Raw genomic sequence first — 21,279 nt, forward strand, 5'->3', positions numbered from 1 at the left:
GCAGCGGGAGCTCCACCGGCAGCAGCCGCTGCGTCACCTGGGACAACGTGTCCCTGAGCGCTGCGAGCGGGCGGGACCCCCTCCGGCCGCGACACACTCGCCAGGTCACGGGTTTTACAGAGGAGAGGAAAGGGTGACACGGAGCCCGGGGTAAGGAGGCCAGCGCGGCGGCAGCGCGGCTCAGCCGGGACGGCGGAGTGCCGTGCCGCCGCACCCCAGCCCGGCTTCCAGGAGCCGCTTCCCGGGGCACCCAGCCAGGGCATGGAAAAGCCTCCGGGTTGTCTCCCCTTTGCAACCCACCTCGTTGTACCAGCCAACGATAAGATCCAGGCTGTCCACAAACTTTTGGAAAGTGTCATGTTGAGCGAAGAGGTTCTCAGCGCTGTCCGGGATGTCCTCCTGCTGCTGGAAGTTCAGGTACTTCACCTCCCGCAGAACAGCGACGAGCTGCAAGACACGGTGCCCGGGGACAAGGCTTGTGGTAAAACCCCGAAGGTCTCAGCGCAGCCTGGACAGAGCAGGATCCAGAGCAGGATCCAGCGCAGGCGGGTCGGCGCCAGGCCGGCCCCAGCACCCACCTCTCTGCTGAAGTTCACACTGAGCAGGGAAGAGTCGGGGTCCCTGCAGATCAGGGGCTGCTCCAGGGTGAAGTGGCAGTCCCGGCCAGCGCCGCTCGCCCACTCCTCGTACACCTTCTCGCAGTAACCCTGCAGCAGCCCCATCATCTCTTCATACTTCCTGGACACCAGCTGAGCTTCAGTACCGGTCATCACGCTGTTGAGGACAGGAGGAAGAGCAGCTGCAGCCGCAGGGCACGGCAGGATCCTGCCCCTTCCCCGGGGCGACCCACACGTACGGGTGGTCAATGGCGAACAGGTCCCTGTGCGTCTCCTCCAGCCGCTGCTGCAGCTCCTTCGCCCAGCCCAGCCGCCCGGCCACCGGCGGCATGTTGCTGTGGAGGGCCGGGCCCCCCCCGGGGGAGGCGGTCTGGGTGTCGAACAGAACCTTCACGTTCTCCAGCTCAGCTCTGAACAGCCCCAGCAGCACCGAGTAGTACGGGGAAACCTCAGCCTTGATCAGGGGCCGCTCCAGGAGGAAGGCAAACATGTGCACCAGCTGCCGGGGACAGAGGCGCTGGCTCCTGTGCCCCTGAGCGTCACCGGGGCGGCGCGGTGACGCCCCCACGGTCGCCCCCGGGCGCGGTGCAGCGTGCTGGGCTGCCGGCTCCGTGCCCGGGGACAGGACCGGTGCGCTGGGACACACACGCACCTTCATGGCGGACGCCAGGGAGTTGCAGTCATCAAAGCCTTGGCAGAGGAGGGTGGCCAGGCGCCTGTCCACGTCCTCTATCTTCTTCTGGAACTCGGCAAAGTCTTTGTTCAGTTGCTGCCAGCGAGAACAAAACAATTTAAGCTGGCACAGCGTCCGCGCTCCCTCCCGCAGGAGGGCTGGCCCCGCGGCCGCCCCAGCGCCGCACTCGCGCTGCCGCCGCGCGGCTCCACATGCGGCTCTTCCAGACACTTCTAGCAAGTGGTTTCTTTGTCTTCGTTTAGCAAATGCTTACGCTTCCACGGCAGCATTCCCTCACCTCTTCTGCAGGGTCTAGGGGATCGTAGCTGCATTCAGAAAAAGTCTTGATGAGTTCAGAGACCTCCTCGTAGATCTGGAACACCTGGCTCCCGAGGATGTTTCCTCGCGCTCCTCCCGTCTCTGTCTTCTCCAGCTTCAGGAACTCGATGGCCGTTTCGTACAGCTCCTGGTGAGCACAAACCACCGTCCCGCGGATCCCCTCACCGGCAAACCCGGCTCGCCGGCGCTGCGGGTGCAGGGGGCAGCACCAGCTGCGTCCCGCAGGGTCACTGCTCCCGAGGAGCACCCCGGGGCGCCTGCGGGGCCACGGGTGCTGTGCTGGGGACAGTTGGGCTCCCGCCTCCCTTGTGTCCTCGTCTGCACCCACAGCCCAGCACCCTGGGGCCCCTGTGCTGCTCTAGGGACCCCCGGCACCCCCGGGCCGGGCAGGGCAGCCCACAGCGACACGCCGTCTGTCACCTCGATGGTCCTGAGCCGGTGCAGGAAGGCTTCGATCCTCCCGAAGATGAGGGACGGGGGGAAGTCCCAGAGCTGCGGCTCCTCCTGGAAGCCAGAGGGGCCGTCAGGGAGCGGAGCTGGTGTGGCCGTGCCGGGCGGCCCCACGGCGGCCCCGCACCCACCGGGCACAGGGCGGGCGCCAGGTCGCAGCAGTAGGTGCGGTAGGACTGGAAGAGCTGCTCGATGGTGGCGATGCTCAGTCGGATTCCCCCCAGGACCTCGTCCATCTCTCCCTGCAGCCCCTTCAGCACGTCCTCGGGCGTCAGGACGCTGCGGGTCTGGGACAGGCGGGTGCAGGCAGGTTTGGCGGGGGGAGCGCGGGGGGTCCTGCCCCCGCCACCGCTGGCCCCGCGGGCTTGTTGGTGTTTCCCACAGCCCACGCCTGGCCCAGACCCCCCAGCCCCACGCGGGGGCTTCGCCGGGCCCGTGGTTGGGTGTCTCTCTGTCACCCCCGCTGGGCCCCCACACCCGTCCCACGCCACCCTCCCGCTGACGGGCCCCCGGCGGCGCAGGCTCCGTGCTGCCGTGCCCTTGGGCTCTACCATCTCGATGAGGAGGTTGCAGATCTCGCGCAGGATGACGACGAGGCGGGCGGGCGCGCTGTAGTGCTGGCAGTGGGCGCAGACCAGGCAGAGGGTGCACATCACCCCGTCCAGGTAGGGCTGCAGCTGCGGGAGCACCGGCCGTCACTGCGGCGCCGCGGCTGCGCTAAGGAGGGGCGGGCAGAGCCGGGGCGGATCTGAACCCACACGCAGCCTCAGGATCGGCGCTGCCACCTCCGCCCGGACGAGGAAGCCAGGCGGTGCTGCTTATTTTGGCACATATAACCTACCTCAGAGTAATCTGCTTGCTCCATCTCTTCCAGCAGGATCCGAAGCGGCTGCAGGTAGAGGTCGATGTCCTTGGCTTCCTCCAGGCCTGGGCCAAGGAAGAAACCGTGTCAGGGCTGGGGAAGCCTCGCCACGGGGGCGCGGCAGCCGCCCGCGGTGCCTCCCGCGCGCTCACCGGCGCGGACGTCCCTGAACACGCTCTGCAGCACCCGCCAGTAGCAGCTGTCCGCCCTCTCCAGGATCTCGGCCAGCGCTGTCACCCGGGGCGAGAGCAGCTGCGAGGGAGAGGCGGCAGGATCAGCACCGGGGCTCAGCACCGGGGCTCAGCACCGGGGCTGCGTGGCCAGCACGGTGGTACCTGGTCGTTGATGCACTGCAGGTGGACGGTCCTGGTGCTCCAGAACTCGAACTCGGTCCTGGGCAGGGGGTGCAGCCCCTCCAGCAGCGGCTGCGCCGAGCTCTTGCTCAGGACGTCTCTGATCTGGTGGGACCACTCGATGACGGTGGTCTCGATGGCGTGGAGCACCGAAACGTCCACAGGCCCTGCCAGGCTGGAAGGCAGCCCGGTTACATTCCAGCACCACCCCGGGGGAGCCTGTGCACCCGCCCGCAGCCGCAGCCGCCTCCCCAGCCCGGCTCGAGCAGCCCCAGGGTGCTCTGCTGCCCGGGAGCTGTGCCCAGGGACGCCCAGGGGTCGAGCTGGTGTCCTGGCTCCCACCTCTCCCCAAGGGACGTGCTGCCCCGGGCCCCAGCCCGGCTCCACTGGCACCGCCGGTGCCACCAGCACCCACCTGTCCAGGATGGCGCTGGAGTCGTCCGGGCCATCCAGGTTCTCTGGCAGCGGGAGCAGCGGCTTCCCCTGGATCTTCCCGCCCATGGCGAGCAGCTCGCTGCGGAGCCGGTGGGCCTGGCGCATCACCTCCTCGGCCACCACGCGGGGCCAGCCGGCCAGGCCGCGCTCGCTCAGGAGCAGGGGGTACACGACCTGCGGGGGCCGCGCTCAGGGCCGGGCCGGGGGGCCGCGCTGCGTTGCGCCCCCAGCCCGGCACTCGGGCACAAGCCCCGCGTTGAGGAGGAGGAACGGCGGGGGCTCCCGGGGCCCGGCTCGGCGCCCAGGCGCTTGGGCCGGCAGCGCTCTGAGCAGAGTGTTCGCGGAAAGTGTAGGAGAAAACCCCTCAGACATTTCCCCGCTGTGGGGAATTGGGAAGGGGGAATTACACGGAGCTTTTAAAACGCCGGGGGGAAGCGATGCAGCCGGGCCCCAGAGAAGCCCGCACTTGTGCCCTTCACCCGGCTCTGTGTCCCACCCAACGCTCTGGCTACAGCAGCGGGTGCCAGATCAGCGCCTGTGCGCGACCCACCTCGTCCATCACGGTGAGGAGCTGCTCCACCGGCGAGGGGGCCACGTCCCCAACCAGCAGCGCGCTGCGGCAGTTCTCCCGGGTGATGCTCTCCTCCTTCTTCTTCACGAAGTAGATGCCCTTGCCCCTGATGGCGGGCGGGAAGGCGGCCGTGGCCTGGAGCTGCCCGGCGGGGTTCAGCCCCAGCACCAGCTCCCGTACGTCCTGCTGCTTGAAGAACTCGTCCAGCTCGGCCGCGGCCTCGCTGCTGTCCATGAACTTGTTCCACTTGTCGGGCCGGAGCCGCAGCACCAGCGTGGCGAAGCTCTCCAGGAGGCCGTGCCGCTCGTCCGGCGCCACCGCCATGGTGCTGGCCCCGCGCTCGGCTGCTGGGGCAGGCGAAGCCCCGCTCAGCCGGGGGCTGTGCAGACCCTGCGCCCCCGCCCCTTCACACTCCCCTCGCCCCCCCGGCGCCCTCAGCCTCCATGCGCCGCAGCCTCAGTGTGCAGCCGGCCCCATCCCCACCTGCCACATCGCCACCCTCTCCACGGGCCCCCAGCCTGCCCCACTGCCCCCCAGCCTGCCCCATCGCCCCCCAGCCTGCCCCACTGCCCCCCAGCCTGCCCCACTGCCCCCCAGCCTGCCCCATCGCCCCCCAGCCTGCCCCATCGCCCCCCAGCCTGCCCCATCGCCCCCCAGCCTGCCCCACTGCCCCCCAGCCTGCCCCACTGCCCCCCAGCCTGCCCCACTGCCCCCCAGCCTGCCCCATCGCCCCCCAGCCTGCCCCATCGCCCCCCAGCCTGCCCCACTGCCCCCCAGCCTGCCCCACTGCCCCCCAGCCTGCCCCATCGCCCCCCAGCCTGTCCCATCGCCCCCCAGCCTGCCCCACTGCCCCCCAGCCTGCCCCACTGCCCCCCAGCCTGTCCCACTGCCCCCCAGCCTGTCCCATCGCTCCCCAGCCTGCCCCACTGCCCCCCAGCCTGTCCCATCGCCCCCCAGCCTGCCCCACTGCCCCCCAGCCTGCCCCATCGCCCCCCAGCCTGCCCCACTGGCCCCCAGCCTGCCCCACTGCCCCCCAGCCTGCCCCACTGCCCCCCAGCCTGCCCCACTGCCCCCCAGCCTGCCCCATCGCCCCCCAGCCTGTCCCATCGCCCCCCAGCCTGCCCCACTGCCCCCCAGCCTGCCCCATCGCCCCCCAGCCTGCCCCACTGCCCCCCAGCCTGCCCCATCGCCCCCCAGCCTGCCCCACTGCCCCCCAGCCTGCCCCACTGCCCCCCAGCCTGCCCCACTGCCCCCCAGCCTGCCCCATCGCCCCCCAGCCTGCCCCACTCTTGGCCCCATCGCCCCCCAGCCTGCCCCGTTCCTGCCTGGTCCTGCCGCTCCCCTGTGCTGCCTCACCCCTCAGCCTCCAGCCACCAGCTGTCACCCAACCGGCACCGGCACCAGCCCCAACTGACACGAGCGGCAGCACCAACCAGCCCTGGCATGAGCCCCAACTGAGACCAACCCCAACCGACACCAGCACCAGCACAACCGACACCAGCCCAACTGACCCTGGCACCAGCACAACTGCCACCAGCCCAACTGACCCTGGCACCAGCCCAACTGACCCTGGCACCAGCACAACTGCCACCAGCCCAACTGACCCTGGCACCAGCCCAACTGACCCTGGCACCAGCACAACCGACACCAGCCCAACTGACCCTGGCACCAGCACAACTGACACCAACCCCAACCAACCCGAGCACCAGCCCAACTGCCGCGGAACCGCAGGGCTGCCCCCCCACCCGTGTCCCTCAGCTGGGGCCGTTTGCCCCACGCACCCACCATCCCGGGCAGCCCAGGACACAGTGCCAAGGGCCGCCCTGTCCCAGGCGAGCCCGGTGCCAGCCCCACCGCGCACCCAGGGATGCGGGACCACGAGCCGCCCCACTCCGGCACGGCCACCCCACGCCCTGTGGGGAGGTCCCCGAGGCAGGGACCTGGCAGCCGGGGATGCTGAGGGAGCCGGTGGGGGCACACGGCACACAGACGCCCCCGGGGCCGGCGGGGGCTGCTGCCCGTCCCGAGCGCACACAGAGCACAGGAGGCCGCGCGCGGTTCGCTGTTTATTTGCTGCAGATCCTCAGCACTACTTTACAAGGCTGTGGCAAAAAAACCCAAAAAACAAAACCGGTTAGAATAAAAAATCCTGCCACCCCCGCCCTCCAGAGAGGCCTCTGCGCGGAACCACCCAACGTACAAAATAACCTAAAGGAGAAAACTATACAGGAGTATTTACACCTCTGATAAATAGCCTAATACTGATCCGGGTGCCTCTCTCCAGAGCCTGCGGGGGCCGGGGGGACAGGACGAGACACGACACGGGTGTTTGCAAGGCAGAGCTGGGGGGGGCTGCGGCCGGACCCCCCAGCAGCAGCCGTCCCTGCACCGGCTCCAGGCACGTCCCACCGGCACAGGCACGTGCCAGAGGCAACGCCACCCGGCGGCACCGGACCAGGGCCTACGCCTGAGCTCCAGCACCCACAGCTTGGCGAGGGCCTGTCGGTGCCCCACGTGGCACCACTGCGCACCGTGACAGTGACGGCTCCCTGTCCCTCAGCCCTCCCTGCACCTGCAGGGACCGCCCCTGGAGGGGGGACAGCTGGGAGGCTCCGGGGGTCAGCGCGGGGACGCCCAGGACAGGCCCAGACCCGCTACAACGCGGACCAGCGGCCGCACCCCGTGGGGCTCCCCCAGCCACCCCCGGGCTGCTGCTCGTCACCCGGCACCAGCAGCGCCCCAAAACCCTTCACCTGCCCCACAGGACACCCCGAGTGCTCCAGGACAGGGGTGCTGGGGGGACTGGGAGCCCGGAGGGTGCCCGGGTGGCCGAGGCGGGGGGACGGTTCACACTCCCCATCCCACAGCCCGGCCGGGGCAGGACCAGGCTCCTGCGCACGGGGGTGTCCGTGTCCCAGCTCACGCCACCAAGATGCTGTCCTGGAGGTGAGGCCGTGCGGGCGCAGAGCCACCGAGACGCCCGAGCCCCCTCCTTCCCTGCACAGTAAAGAAACTGCGAAGCTGAAGCTGAGTCCTGGGCCCGAGGGCCCCGCAGCCTCTGGGACGGGAGGCGCTGGGGCTGCGGGGCACAGGCTGCTAGTGTCTCTTGGTGGAGGACACCTTCTTCTTCCTGGCTGCCAGCATCTCGTAGAAAGGGTCGCGGCTGATGGCCGCCCTGGTACGGAGGGAGGGCCGGGTTAGCTGCAGAGCCGGCAAGAGCTGCCGCAGGGCGTGAGCAGGTCCCTTTGTGCCCTGGGGGAGCCCATTCCCCCCGACCCTTGCAGGGTGCGCGGCAAGAGCAGCAGCCGCTGACCCCAGCACTCACTTGATGCACTTGATCCACTCCTCCTTCTCCTCGGCCGTGGGGGCAGAGATGCGATACACCGTGTGGTTCCCCTCCACCACGCGCCCGTCCGCCTCCGTCTTGCAGGCCTTGATCACCTGGTCCTTGTTGTCGGGGATGTAGAGCTCAAAGCAGTTCTGGGAGGGGGGAGCCTGTTCAGGGCTGGGGGACGAGGCAGCACCGGGGCTGCAGGCACAGCCACCCCAGTGCGGCACAGAGGGACGGACACGCTGTGACCGTCACCCCACTGCGCCCAGACACGTCCTGCCACCAGCCCTGGCCACCGCGGTGGCCCTTTCCCTGCCCAGTCAATGCACCAGGGACCCGCACCAGCACTCACCGGCTTCTTGGAGTCCTCCACCTCACGGATGCTCAGGTTCTCCAGGGGGATGATGCCGCGGGGCTCTTTATCCTGGTGGGGACAAGCAGAGGCTTTAGCTCTCTAGCTCCCCAGCACCCTCCGCGCAGGCACCCCGTGCTGCCCCCCCCAGGGCCGCGTCCTGCGCCCCCACAGCCACCGGCTCCAGCGCCCTCCCCTGCTCCAGCTCTGCGCCCCGAGCAGCAGCCACTGACCGTCGTGTACTCGAAGTAGTACAGGCAGTTGTCGGTCAGGATGAACCAGCGGCGCTTCCACGTCTTCACGCGGCCTCCTGGGAGCAGAGAGGAGCAGGTTAAGCACAGCCTGGCGCAGCGCGGCCGTGGCACACGGAGGCTGCGGCAGAGCCAGAGCCCAGCGGACACACACAGACAAGCACCGGTGCCGGGGCACAAGCAGAGCCAGGCAGGCACCGGGCGCAGCAGCAGCAGCAGACACCGGGCAGCACGAGCAGGAGCGGAAAGCAGAGGATGAGGATGGAGGCAGAGGGTGGCGGGGCCGGGCCGGCAGCGCTGCGCCCGCTCCCACCCGAAACAACAGTCGGCACGGCCAGAGGACACCGTGACCCAGCAGCACGCGGGGACACGGGCGTTCACGTCTGCACGGCGCAGCCGCGCTGCATCCCGCCGGCACAGCCCAGGGCCGCCGGTCACAGAGCCGCGCTCAGGGGGTTTCACAGCCGCCGCCGCAGCGGGAGAAGCTGCTCCCCGGGTGCCGGGACCGCTCCCCTGGCTGGCACGCTCTGGCCACGGCAGCGCTGCCGGCCGCGCTGCCAGCACAGGATGGGCACCCAGCTGTGCTGCGAGATGTGTGTGTGGGGACACACTCGGCTCCCCCCGCCGGGAAGGCCCCGCAGCCCCTGCTCCCCCCGCCAGGCTGGGACCAGCACTTCCGAGCGCAAAAAGCCCCTCTGGGCCCCTCAGCCCGGCCCAAACCCAGGTCTGACCCTCCAGCCCCGTCCCCCAGCGCCACCTCCTCGCTGGGGCTGCGGGGGAAGAGGCCGCGTGCCCGGGCAGGGTCCTGCGGCACGGGGAGCGCACGGGCCTGGGTTCACAGCGGGGAGCCCCGACGTTCCTCAGCACCCGGGCTGCAAGCAGCGGAGCCGGGGCAGCACCGGTGGCAGCACAGGGACCGCTGCCAGCCCGCGGCACCGTGCACCGCACAGACGGCTCCCGCCCGCTCCGGGCACTCGGCGCTCCCCGACTCCCTTGCGCAGGCTGGGGCCCTTCCCGAGTGCACCCCAGACCTGTCCTCACTGCTGCAGCGGGGCTGAGCTGCCTGCGGACACGGTGAAGCACGGACGGACAGACGGACAGGCAGCCCCTGCAGCACCTGGGCGCGGAGCAGCTGTGGCCCCGTCCATCCCAGCCATGGGGTGCCGTGTGCCGGGGGGGCGCGGGCCCGGGCTGTCCCGGCAGGCGCGGCCCGGCCGTGCGGGTGTTACCAGCAGCAGCAGCAGCAGCAGCAGCAGCAGCAAGGACACTCATCACCAGCAATTAAAAACAAAAAGGAAACGAAGCCCCAGCGGTGGCGTGAGCAGAGCGGGGAGAGGGGTACGTACCTCCTGGAGTTGGGGGCAAGGAAAGGAAGAGCCAAAATCATGGAAACATACAAATGAGGGAGAAAAGAAAATTAAAAAAAAAAAAAAAAGGAAAAACAACTGAAAAGAGGAACCCCGAAGCCCGGCCTCGCCAAGGGCAGGGGCAGCCAGGAGCCGCGGGGCTGACAGCCCTGGCTCGCCGTGGCTCTGCGGGGCAAGCGGGGGGCATGGAGCCCCCCAGAGCCGGGGAAAGACGGCTCCGCTCAGCCCCAGGGCTGCTCACAGCGCGGGGACAAGGCCCCTCTGCCACCCCGAGGGCAGAAACCCCCCGGTGAGAGGACAGAGTCCTGACCCCATGAGAGCCCAGGGACAGGCCCCGCCAGCCCCCCTCCTGCCAGCACCTGTCGTCCCCCCTCACTTAACCCAGGCAGAGGGTCCCCCAGGGTGCCCAGAGGAGAAGCCACAGGAGCCAGGGCGCGGGGCAGTGCCGCGGGGATGCCATGCACGCTGCCTGCGTGGAGCCGGGATGCGGAGGTGACAATGCCGTGGGAGGTGAGGCAGGGACCGGCCGGTGGCGTGGAGGGGACGCACACAGCCTGGGGCAGCTCGCCGCGCGCTCCCAGGGCCCGCTCCGGCAGACCCTGCGGCGACCCGTGGACCGGAACAGCCTCGCGGTCTCTGAGCTCCGACACCAGGCCCTGGTACCAACTCTGCACCCCGGGGGCTCGTGCAACCTCGAGGCAGAATCCCCCGGGACGCCCACCCAGCCGCGCGGCAGGACCGTGCCAGCGGCGAGTCCCAGCCCAGAGCAGACAGAGGGCTGCTGGACGTACAGACACCTTCCCCACGGGTCTGTGCCCCCCTGCAGCCTCGTGTCCCTCCGCAGGGCCCCGCTCCCAGAGCCAGGCCAGCAGGCGCGCTGCCCGCAGCCCAGCGCAGCACACCCAGCAGCTCCGGCCCCGGGGACAGCCCGCGTCCCCGCCGCGTCTGCCCGCGCTCACCCAGCTTCAGCAGCCAGCCCTCCCGGTCGGGGTTGAAGAAGGTGTGGGTGAGGTCGTTGCCATCATCCTCAGGGATTTTGAAGGGCTCATTCTTGATGCTCTCGTAGAGGTTCTGGTACAATGACACACGGGTCAGCTCTGCTCCACCAGGAGCTCGGCAGCCCGGCCCAGCCCCTCCGCATCCCGTCCTTTACCTGCAGCAGCTCCTCGGGCAGGTCCCCCCCGTCGTTGATGCCACGGTTCATGGCAATGAAGCGCTCGGCCGTGGGTTTGTCCTTGACGTTGGGGTTGTGCAGGCTGGTGTTCAGCATGATGATAGCGAAGGAGAGCACGTAGCAGGTATCTGCAGGGGTGGAGAGTCAGCCACGAGGCGGGCGGGCAGGGAGCGGGGCCGGGGCAGCAGCTCACCCGTGGACTGGAACACGCCGGGGTTGCACTGGCAGTACCGCTGGGCAAACGCCTCCATCATCCGGTCGATCTTCTGTGCCTCCCCGGGCAGGCGGAAGCTCCACAGGAACTGCCTGTGGGGAGCGAGCGTCGTGCTGCTCTGGGGGCTCCACACGCCCCCGGCCAGGCTGGCATTGCCGCAGCCCCTGCCCGTCCTGCCGACGGGACGCGGCTCAGCCCCCAAACCCTCGCTCACCGCAGGGCCTGCACGAGGTTGAGGTCGGTGAACTCGTGCAGCTCCACGAAGGCGTGCAGGACCTGGATGTTGAACTCATCCCTGCGGGAACAAAGCCAGAGCACGAGGGATGCGTGACCAGCGAGTCCTGTGACTGCGCAGCGGCCCCACGGCTCCCTGCCCCGCTCCAGGCTCGGCTCGTGTGGGGGAACCTGCAGCTCCTCCCGCCGAGCCCCGGGCTGGCCTGCACAAGCCAGGCCTGGCAAACGCCAGCCATGGACCAAACCGCCCCCAGAGCCCAGGTGCCCACACCCACCGTGCCCCCGCTCGGCTGCCCTGCAAGCTCAAAGAGCCACCATGTCCCACCCCCGAGGTGGTGGGAGCCCAGGGCACCCTCAGGAGCCCCCGGCGCCGCAGGCCAGCGCACCTCTCGCCCAGGTAGTCACCGATGGCTGTCTTGTTGAGGCCCTCTCCCTTGTACAGGAACTGGGCGATGTCCTCACACGTGTTCTTCAGCAGGTCGTTCTCGATCAGGAACTGGATGCCCTGCAGCGGAGCGAGCAGAGCTGCCGACCGCCGGCCCTGCCCCGCCCACGGCCAGGAGCCCTGGGAGCCACGGCCCCGCTCCCCACCAGCCCACCCCACGGTACCTTCTTGGGGTCCATGTTGAACTTCTTCCTGCCCATCGCCACCTGCTTGCTCCTCTGCATGTTTTTCCTGCAATGTGTAAAGCAGGTCTGAGCAGCGAGGAGGGACCTGGCTTCCTGTGCCCACCCCCTCGGGCAGAGCCCTGCGGGGCTCAGCCCGGACCAAACGGGAGCTGATCAACCTGGGCCAGGTCCCCTGTGTTGAACCTGCACAGGGTGACACCAGCACACGGCCCCGTCCGCCCCATTCCACAGCAGAGCGGCATGGGGCTGCCCCGAGCACCGAGGAGCCGCCGTGTCCCGTCCCTGTGTCACCTCTGCACCGGGTCTGGGCCGAGCTGGGGGTTGTGGGGACAGCAGCCTTGAGGCCCCAGCAGTGACTGGAAATGACTGCGAGTCAGCTCCCGGCAGCTGGGACCCCCTAATCCCGGGCTGGCACCATCTCCGCCAGCTCACAATAACAAAGTCTGACAGTTGCTGCAGCCAGACAGAGGGGCTGAGGCTTGGAAAAACAGAGCTGTGGAGCAGCGGTTCAGAAGGGATCCTGCTGCCGCTCCAGGGGATTCGGGGTGCCTGGGAAAGCCCCCGCACCGGCACCCGCGGGACACAGGATGACGAGCCGGTGAACGGGCCGGGCTGGGCTCAGGCCTGGGGCTGCGCCGGGACCCTGGGACCCAAGACTCACCTCTCCTCCGTGGAGCCCAGGTTCTCGATCTCATTCGTCACTTCTGCTATCTCATCTTTCAGCCGCTGAGGGGACAGAGGGCACTGAGACGGGGTACCGGCCTCCCCTTCCCAAGCGCTCCAGCCCAGCCCTGGCGGCAGCCGCGGCGCAGGGCTGCCCTGCTCCCCCACCGCCAGGAGCGGGCCGGGCACCCAGCGGGCGGGCGCGGAGGCAGGAGCCAGCGCTGCAGCCCCCTCCCTTCCCTCCTTCCCACCGCCGGGGCCCAGCCAGCGTGGGGGCACCCGCAGAGGGGCTGGCCGCACCCGCTGCCAGGGCCCAGCAGCATCACCGTGCGCTGAGCTGCAGGAAGGAAGAGATTCAGGGTTAACAAAATTACCCCCTAATCCCTTTAGATCATGCCCAGCATATGGCAGTAATTAGCCTCTGCTGCCTTAATCAGGGACGTGACTGACGAGCATCCCAGCTGAGCGCTGACCTCGCAGCCGCTCACCAGGGCAGTGGCCTGGCCCAGCAGCACGGTCCCTGCCCGCGCCGGGGGGCTGGCACGGAGACACCGCTGCCCGGGCTGCAGAGAGCGGCACAAGCGCAAAGCCCGGAGCTCCGCAGGGCGCAGGGAAAGCTGCAGCTGTCTCAGCCTGGCGGGTCTGCTGGGACCTGCTCCCAGCCCCGCTGGGACCCCCTCCCCGGCCCCGGGCCCCTCAGAGGCAGCGCTATGGGGCAGTGGGCAGCAGCAGCCTCACAGGCCACGAGGAGCCAGGGGCTGGTGAGAAGAGGGGACGGGAGCACAAACCCGACCCACAGCCCTGCGCCGGCACCATGACGCCCCAGACAGCCCTGGCCAGGGCAGCCTCCGCTCCCGCCTCACCGGGGCCGCCCTCCCCTTTCCCAGCAGTAGGGCCAGGGGGCCTGGATGGGGCTGCAGGGACCCTGCCCGGTGACACAGGCAGAGATCGTCCCCTGCCTGCCAGGGCACAGCCCCGAGCAGGGGGCTGCCGTGCCCAGGACGGGGGGACTGCACGCGGTGGCCCCGGCACCACACCTGTATGTCGGCCAGCAGCTCCTGCTTGCGGCGGCGGATGTTCTCCAGCTCCTGGCGCTCCTCCGGCGTCAGGTCACTGGGCACTGCGCAGAGACACGCTCAGGTCAGCGCGCGTGGCCGTGGGGTCGTCCCCGCCAGGCTCCAGGCGCAGCCGCTGCTCCCGGGGCCGGCAGCAGCTGGACACGGAGCTGCCGGGGCCCGGAGAGCTGGGCCAGCGAGCAGCAGCCAAGCGCCACCGACGGCACGCGAGGAATGCGAAGGCCAGGGCATCGCCTCGCTGGGCAGCCCCGCAGCGGGGGAGCCGGGCACGGCCGGTTCCTGCTGATTCAGCCCGCGGTGGCCGGGCACCGGGGACCAGCACGGCCCCTGGACCGGCTCCAGCGCTCCTCCTCCCGGCTCTGCCAAGGCCAGTTTAACTCCGCTCTGCCCTAGCTGGGCTGGTGTCGGAGCCCGTCCCGGGCCCTGCCGTGGCTCTGCTGTGCCCTGCGGCACTGGGCTCTGCCCTCTGGCACCACCCGCGAGCCCGGGCAGCCAGGTTCCCCTCCTCGCTGCAGCGCCCAGGACATTCCTGGTGCTCCCCGGCGCGTGACCTGCTCTGCGGTGACACGGCATCCCGCTCCTGTCCCATCCTGTCCCCAAGGTCACCCGCTCCTCCCGCAGCCACGCGCAGCCCCCACCTCTGCCAGCGGCTCCCTTGCACCCCGCGCCAAGAGAACACCAAAGCGCCGGCCCCTCCGGAGCGCCGGCCCTGAGGGGGCAGCAGCGCCCGCTGGCTCGGCCCTCGCGCCGCCTCCTGCCCGGGTGCTGGGGACGGGCACGTGGCAGCGCCGCCACCGCCCTCTCCTTCCCCAAACGGCACCGCTCCGTTCTCTGCCGCCCCGCGCGCCACCGCAGCCACCACGGCTGCCAGCCGGGCTCACCCAGCACGGCCACCCGCCCCGTCCCAGGGACACCTCGTGCCTTGGGACCATCGCTGCCCTCAGCTACGCGTCGTTCCTCCCCAGCCACCGTCGCCTCCTCCGTGGGAGCCACAATCGCAACTGCACAAACCGAATCTGTGAGCTCAGCACTTCCCTGGCTCCACTCGAGCTTTCTGACAAGCTTCCTCCTTCGCAAAAATCCCCCGCTGCCGAGGTCAGCAGCACCGTAGCTTGCGACACCGTCCCTCGGCGCCACGGCAACACTTCCCAATATTCTCAGTCCCTGATGCTATGAAGCACAAACCAGACAAGCCAGCCCAGGGCACCAGGTTAAAAGTTACTTAAAGCATAGAGGTCTTGCCTTATCCATAGATCCAAGCAGCCTTCACACACCCCAGTGCTGTTTTGGCCGGCGCTCGGCGCTCCTGCCCGGCGCCCAGGGCACTCGGCAAGCCTGGGCTTGCTGCGGGACGGCCGAGCGGCACCGCGTGCTCGCTGCCAGACACAAAAACTCCCAAGCCCTGGGCCGCGGCTGCCGCCGCAGGACCCTCCGCCCGGCGCAGCCGCAGGGGGTGACACTTGGTGCCGGGGCTGGACCTGCCCCCAGAGGAGCCGGCCGAGGGCAGGAGGCTGCGGCCAGCAAAGCCAGTCCCGGCCGGGGCAGCTCTGCAACCCGGCCAGCCCCGCGCGGGCAGGGGGCTCGGCAGCCCCGGCGCGGGCAGGGGGCTCGGCAGCCCCGCGCGGGCACAGCAGAGGATGAGATGCTGCCGGGCACAGGGCGCAGCGGGTCCGCAGCAGACCCAGGAAGGCCCTCCCCGCCGCGCTGCTGTGGTGCGGGGTGAGCACTCGTGACAGCGGCCCGGCCGTGTCAGCAGCAGCCAGAGGAACCGAAACCCCAGACGCAAGAGCTTTTCTGGGGAAGGAAGAGGGCGTCAGCCCTTCCCCGGCCCTCTGCACGGCCCCAGCGCTGAGCGGGGCCCAACGGCTCCCAAGGGGCCACTGAAGCCACGGGCTGCAGGGAAGGGGAGGCCGCTGAAGCCACTGGCTGCCCTGGCTCCAGCCTGGCCCAGCAGTCGGGGCGCAGTGACCCGCGGGACCCGGCGCTTGTCCGCCCCCCTCGCCCCAGCCCCGGGCCGGGCTCACCGCTGCCCGCCGCGCTCAGCACCATCCTGGCAGAGCCGCCTCCCCGGCCGTGCCCACGCTGCCCGCGGCTCCGCTGAGGTGCTGCTGTTTGGGGCGCACGCCCTGCCCGCCCCGGTGCTTTCCACACTGAGTCAGGGCCACACGGGGCCAATGAGCTCCAGGGCCGCGCGGGCGTCACCATCACCGGGGCCTCACCAGAAGCCAGCACCAGCAACACCCTGTTCCTGCCGCAGTGAGCCCGGGGCCACCAGCACCTTAACTCCTCTGCTCCCGGCAGGGACGGGGCAGTCAGGATCCACTCCCACTCCCCATCCTTGGCCCTGGGGTCAGGACGTGACGTGCCAGGGTCCAGCCAGCCAGGTACTGGGGCTGGCCAGCCCTCCCTTCTCTGGGGGCTGCTCAGGACACTCGACCCGGCACGTTGAACTCACTGCGGCAATGCCGGGGTCCCCAGCCCAACAGACCCTGGCCCGGCCCCGCGCCTCCCCTCTGCTGGTCCCCGGGGAGGTCACTCCCCACGGTCTCGTCCCCTCGCTCTGGGGTGCCTGTTTGGACCCCGTGGCTGCCGACGGGCCCAGTGTCCGGCACAGCGCAGGGCCTGGGGCTGCGCCTGCAGCAGGAGCTCCCGGCACGTCCCCGTCCCGCCAGCTGCTCGGAGAGCTCCCGTGAGCCTCGGTGCCTCCGCTCAGCTGAATCCTGCTCGGCAGCAGGAGACGGAGAAGCAGCGCCCAGCACGGCGCTGCGGAGCAGGGGCAGGAAGGGCCCCCGGGGCCCCAGCGCTGCCGCCGTCACAGCGCACCACATCCTGCCTGCACCGCGCCGCGTGCGCGTCCCGGGCTGCGTCAGCCCCGTCCTTCCCCCCGACAGCCGAGGGGCATCAGGAGAAGGGGCTGGGCACAGGCGGCTCCAGAAAAGGCTCTCCCAGGTGGCTGGACCCGGTCAGGGCCCTTGTCCCGCTTCTGTGAAGCCGTGCCTGGCTCCCGTACCCGGCGGGCGTCACACGGCCACCGCCGCCGCCCGGCTCCCGCGCTCCCCACGCGTGGACCCCCAGCCCATGGTGCAGCCACGCAGGCACCGGTTTGGCCACATCCGCATGCGCTGGGTGCTGTGAGGGTGCCAGCAGCACAGCCAGGCAGGCACCTCGCTGGCTCTCTGCACCGCTCCCCGCGTCAGGCCGCAGGAGGAGCAGCGCCCGCCGCCCCGTGGCCTCGGCTGCCCGTGGGGCGTCTGGAGCAGGTCCCAGCACAGCCCTGTGTCCCCACGCTTGGGCAGGACCCACAGACAGCAGCGGCTCACACAGATGGCTGGGGAGGCCGGCAGCGCGCTGGGGAAGGGGCAGCGAGACGGCGAGGACTCCGTGCTGCTGCGGGCAGGAGCCAGATGGAGCCAGAGCTGCGGGCACCATCACGGCTGCTGGGGGACAGGGACCCTGTGCAAGCAGAACGGAGGGCACGAAGCACCTACCTGCCCTGGTGGCCACCGAGGGGCAGAGGAAGGCCTGGAAGCTGGAGGCGCAGAGCTCGCTGACCGTCCCCATGGTGTTGGGGGCCCCTCAGGGGACGCGGCAGGCAGGGCAGGCAGGGCAGGCAGGAGCAGGCAGGAGCAGGCAGGGGCAGGCAGGGCTCGCGGCAGGCTCCCCGCAGGCAGCGCGCAGGCAGGGCAGCCGGAGGACTCCGGCTCTGGAGGCAGCCGGGAAGGCGGCTCTGGCCGGGCAGCTCCAGCTGCGGAGCCCACGCGCCAGCCCGGCGTGTCCCCGCCTGCACGGCAGCCGCTCCGCTCCTGGCGCTCCGCCGGTGGCTCAGAGCCACCAGAGAGGACGAGGAGTTTGGGGACACCCCAGGAGCACCCCCATGCCACGCTGCCTGCCCCCAGCAGCCCTGCTGCCCCACAGGGGGCCGGCTGTGGGGTATTTTTAGAGCGGTTTTATCCCTCCGTATTAGAGCGCTAAGCATCGGGAGCCGGCGGTCGCGTAGCAACCAGAGCTGCATAAAGGAAGGTGCACCAAGACACAAGGCGGCTCCGGCAAGGCGTGGGGAGCACAGGGTGCCGCCACGGCCCCCGCCTGCGGGGCGCAGGGCCCGGGCACCGATCCCAGCCCCGCTGCACCCCTGCCAGCCCTGGCCACGCCGCTCAGACACCGGGCTTTGGGTTTGCCTCCTGCTCCACCGCCGGCCCAGTGCTGGGGGGTCCTGCAGCCGGAACGGGGGGGCCCTGCCACGGGATCCTGGCTGGGGGCCAGCAGTGGGGCTGGGGGAAGGCGCCGCCCTCCTGTCCCCCAGCACCCGCATCCCTCCAGCCCCACGGGCGTCGAGCGAACCAAACCGGACTGACAGCTCTTTCCCTCAAAGCAGGAGCGATGGCGAGCGCAAGGCACAGCCCTGCGGAACAAACCCCAGAGCCTGTCGGGGCAGGAGGCAGCGTCCTGCGGCCAGCGCGGCTGCCGGCATCCAGCGAGCTCTGCCCGCCCGCGCCAGCAGCACCGGGCCGTGCTGAGCCAGGAGAAACGCGAGCGGGGCCGGCAGTGGGAAGGGCACCGGGAGCTGCCCTTGCGGGCGGGGGTTGCGGGGCAGGAGGGGACGTGGCTCCGGGGAGCAGCGCCGTTGCGAAGGGCAGGAGGGGTGGAGGGGACGGGCAGGTCCCGGGGCTGGGGGGGCAGCCAGGCGCTGCCACTGACGGGACCGACACTCCGGTTTCGGCACCACTTCCCCTTTCCCAGAGCCAAAGATGCGGTTGCTGCATCGCCAGGAGGCAAAAGGGCAGGCGAGCAGAGTCACAAACGGCGGGCTGAGCCGGGCATGTGATTCGGCAAACGCCTGCCCGGGGCCTGGACCGGCATCTACAGGAGCCCTGTGCAGCAAGGGCGCCCAGGGGCGCTCTGCTCCGCGTGAGGCGTCTCCCACGCTGCGTGACCCGGATGCGCGACTCCACCCTCGCACCCTGCCCGGGGAAGGTGGGTGCTCACCCACACCAGGGCGGCGTTAACCACGGCTCTGGGCGCCGATCCGGGCCTGGAGAGCAGCCCCCCCGCCAGCCTCAGAGCCCAGAGCAGAAACATCCAACTCCGACGTGAGCGCCCAGAGCACGGACCAGCTGAAACAGCCGCCCGGGCCCCACGGGCTGCGCTGCGTCCCTGGCGCGTAATTGCTGAGCATCAGCAACGCACCACATCGTTCTCCGCTCCCCAGCTCTCAGGGGAGGAACCGGCTCATTGTCCCTGCCCAACACCACGCTGGCCCAGCCCCTGGCGCCAGCTCTGCTCCGAGCCCGGTGCCATCCCTGCACAGCCCCCACGTCCTCAACCCGGGAGCCCCAGGGGCCTGTGGAAGAGGGGGATGCCGGGGAAAGGGCTGCTGTGGAGAGAGCAGGGACCCCCAGCCTGAGGGGGCCTGGCCGCCCCTGCTTTGGGCTCTCCCACACCTCGCACAGCCCAGCCCACCTCCTGGCACCGGCCCTCCCGCCCCGGACAGCAAGGCCCCCCCACGCACAAGCCGCTTTGCAGGAGGCTGCATCAGCCCCGCTTAGAGAAATCCCTTAATCCCTGGGCCAGAGCGCACGGTAATCCCCAGGGGGCGGCAGGATTATCAGCTCCCCCTTGGGCCTGAGCGAGACGGGGCCCAGCTCAGGACACGGTGCCGTGACAGGACTGCACTCCCCGCGGCTGCTCGCCAGCGCTGCGGCTCGGCAGGGCAAGGGCCACCGGGCCAGCTCCTCACCACACCACCACCGGCCCCCCGCGCAGCGGCGCTTGCCCCACAGCCCCGCGCTGGGGCAGCTCTGCGCCGGGGCCGGGCTGGGCTCACCGCCACCCGCGGGAGCTGCTGGAGGGGGTGGCAGCGGGGGAGCCCACATCTGTGCCGCCAGCTGCTCGCCCTGGGATTTGCTGTCCGGCAGACGGCCGGAGGGGCCGCGTGTGGCGGGGCAGACACTGGCGTCAGCACAATCCCACCGACAAGAGCCTTCCTGGCGGCTCCCACTTCGCCAAGGCCTCAGCGGCTTGTCCTCCGCAAAACCAACAGAGCTCGAGGGCCCGGGGAGCTGCAGACCGCGGTGCCGTCAAACAGGGGCAGTGATGGGGTGTGGAGGCGGCCCCGCGGCACGGCCAGCGGGCAGTTCTGGTGCTGACAGCCGACCCAGGGCGTCTTCCAGGCGGTTCCGGGAAGCTGCTGCGGAACCGCTCCCCGCAGCGCGGTCCTGCTAACGGCTGCGCCGGACAACGCCCGCGCCAGCCGCACGCCAGCGGGGCCGTGCACTTGCGCCTTATCGCACACAGCGAACTCCCCACCGTGAAGTGCAGACGCTTGCGGGTGGAACAGCAGCCTCCTGACCGGCTGCGCTGCACAAGCACAGGAAGCCGGCCCAGGAGCCAGCGCTGCCCGCAGCGGCGGCACCGGCAGCGCCCGCGCGCCCTCGGCTCCCGGGAGGAACAGTCGCCAACGCAGCTCACGGCACCGGGGCCTCGGGTGGAACAGTCGCCAATGCAGCTCACGGCACTGGGGCCTCGGGTCCAGATGTCACCCCGACAGACCCCGGCCCCCCTGCCGAAGCCCTCGCTCAGGGAACCCCCTGCCGAGCCACAGGAACCCGCCTCATGGGCACCAGGAGGGAACGCTCTGCACACACAGGGTGGAGAAAAGGAAGCACCTTGCACACACGTGAGAGGGACCTGCGGCCCCGGAGCCGCCCCGGGCACACAGCGGCGCTGCCGAGCGCAGCGGGTCCGCAGCCGCTCGACCGACAGCACCGACACGAACCCGCCCCGCCCGCGGAGCCTGAGCTCGGGGCTGCACACGAGTGCGAGCGGCGGAGGGAACGCGGGCGGCAGCGCCCCCGGCCCGGCGGCACCGGCACCGACCCCGCGGGCAGCGCAGGAGCAGCGAACCGGGAGCGGCCGCGGGGAGCGGGGGCCCGCCCGGCAGCTCGCCCCGCACCCGCGCTGACGGGGGCACCGGACCCGGCTTCACCACGGCGCTGCCTCCGCCTCGGCCCCGCCCGGCCGGTGGCGCGGAGGCCGCGCTGTCACCTGCGGGTCCCGCCGCCCCCAGCCCCGCAGCTGCACCCGGGAGCGGCCCGGCCCAAACCCGCCCCGGAGAGCCGCCCCGGAGCCCCCGCGGCCCGCCCCGGCCCCTCGCCCCGGCCCCCCGGCTGCGTGCCCGAGGCCGTTCGCCCCGCGGGTGCCCCGGAAGCCCCGCGCCCCGTCCCGCACTGACCGGAGCCGCCCTCCTCCTCCTCCATCCCGCCGCTCCGGCCCCGCCCGCCGAGGTCGCCGAGGCCGCCACGGGCGACGGCACGTGACGCAGAGCGGGCGGTGCCGCGCGGGCCCCGCCCCCTCCCGCCGCCCCGCCCCTTCCGGCGCCGCGCGCAGCCCAGCCGGTTAGCGCGAGCAGGGTGTTTATTCCCGGTCCCGGCCCCGCGGGACCCGCCCCACGCGCCGGCGCGGGCCCGGGGGACAGCGGCTCCGCTCGCCCGGCCGGGACGGGAGCGGCCCGGTGCTCCCAGCGGGCCCGGGGACAGCGGCTCCGCTCGCCCGGCCGGGACGGGAGCGGCCCGGTGCTCCCAGCGGGCCCGGGGGACAGCGGCTCCGCTCGCCCGGCCGGGACGGGAGCGGCCCGGTGCTCCCAGCGGGCCCGGGGGACAGCGGCTCCGCTCGCCCGGCCGGGACGGGA

At 70.9% G+C, this 21,279-nt stretch overlaps 3 protein-coding genes across 7 annotated transcripts; all 3 read right to left on the bottom strand.

Moving 5' to 3' along the window:
• Window positions 1-180: 180 nt before the first annotated feature.
• Window positions 181-2,732, bottom strand: LOC309447057 (dynein axonemal heavy chain 17-like; the record flags this gene model as incomplete). The annotated part of the gene is made up of 8 exons (XM_082067316.1): window positions 181-447; window positions 579-774; window positions 857-1,116; window positions 1,270-1,386; window positions 1,589-1,816; window positions 2,005-2,133; window positions 2,211-2,366; window positions 2,631-2,732. The coding sequence occupies 8 exons, from the start codon at window positions 2,730-2,732 to the stop codon at window positions 181-183; spliced, it is 1,455 nt and encodes a 484-aa protein (XP_081923442.1).
• Window positions 2,733-2,845: 113 nt separating this feature from the next.
• LOC309447058 (dynein axonemal heavy chain 17-like) lies at window positions 2,846-4,624 on the bottom strand (the record flags this gene model as incomplete). Its single annotated transcript, XM_082067317.1, has 5 exons — window positions 2,846-3,006; window positions 3,094-3,193; window positions 3,277-3,469; window positions 3,710-3,903; window positions 4,280-4,624. The coding sequence occupies 5 exons, from the start codon at window positions 4,622-4,624 to the stop codon at window positions 2,846-2,848; spliced, it is 993 nt and encodes a 330-aa protein (XP_081923443.1).
• Window positions 4,625-6,353: 1,729 nt separating this feature from the next.
• On the bottom strand, window positions 6,354-20,925 carry CYTH1 (cytohesin 1). 5 transcript variants are annotated; one of them, XM_082066947.1, is made up of 13 exons: window positions 20,824-20,925; window positions 13,554-13,636; window positions 12,515-12,579; window positions 11,833-11,899; window positions 11,610-11,728; window positions 11,204-11,284; window positions 10,969-11,081; window positions 10,755-10,903; window positions 10,560-10,672; window positions 8,217-8,295; window positions 7,984-8,055; window positions 7,626-7,780; window positions 6,354-7,475 (listed from the first exon to the last, which is right to left on the bottom strand). In XM_082066947.1, exons 1-13 carry the CDS (start codon window positions 20,846-20,848, stop codon window positions 7,397-7,399), a joined length of 1,200 nt encoding a protein of 399 aa, XP_081923073.1. In that variant the 5' UTR covers window positions 20,849-20,925; the 3' UTR covers window positions 6,354-7,396. The 5 variants fall into 5 exon arrangements, with proteins under 5 accessions (XP_081923073.1, XP_081923075.1, XP_081923072.1 ...); XM_082066949.1 differs by lacking the exon at window positions 20,824-20,925 and adding an exon at window positions 20,289-20,293; XM_082066946.1 differs by lacking the exon at window positions 20,824-20,925 and adding an exon at window positions 17,081-17,189 and having other exon boundaries at window positions 8,217-8,293; window positions 10,561-10,672.
• Window positions 20,926-21,279: the final 354 nt, after the last annotated feature.

Source organism: Streptopelia decaocto, assembly GCF_964273445.1.
Source record: "Streptopelia decaocto genome assembly, chromosome: 16".
In the NCBI taxonomy this organism is placed as follows: domain Eukaryota; kingdom Metazoa; phylum Chordata; class Aves; order Columbiformes; family Columbidae; genus Streptopelia; species Streptopelia decaocto.

Bases quoted from the DNA above. Each gene is read 5' to 3' on its own strand.
- CYTH1 (XM_082066945.1), bottom strand. From the start codon at position 15,797: ATGGTGACGCCCGCGCGGCCCTGGAGCTCATTGGCCCCGTGTGGCCCT. The intron at 13,637-15,616 runs GTGAGCCCGGCC...GTCTCTGCGCAG, and splicing joins GCTGAGCGCGGCGGGCAGCG to TGCCCAGTGACCTGACGCCG. The intron at 7,476-7,625 runs GTGAGTGCTGGG...CCTCCGTACCAG, and splicing joins GAGTGGATCAAGTGCATCAA to GGCGGCCATCAGCCGCGACC.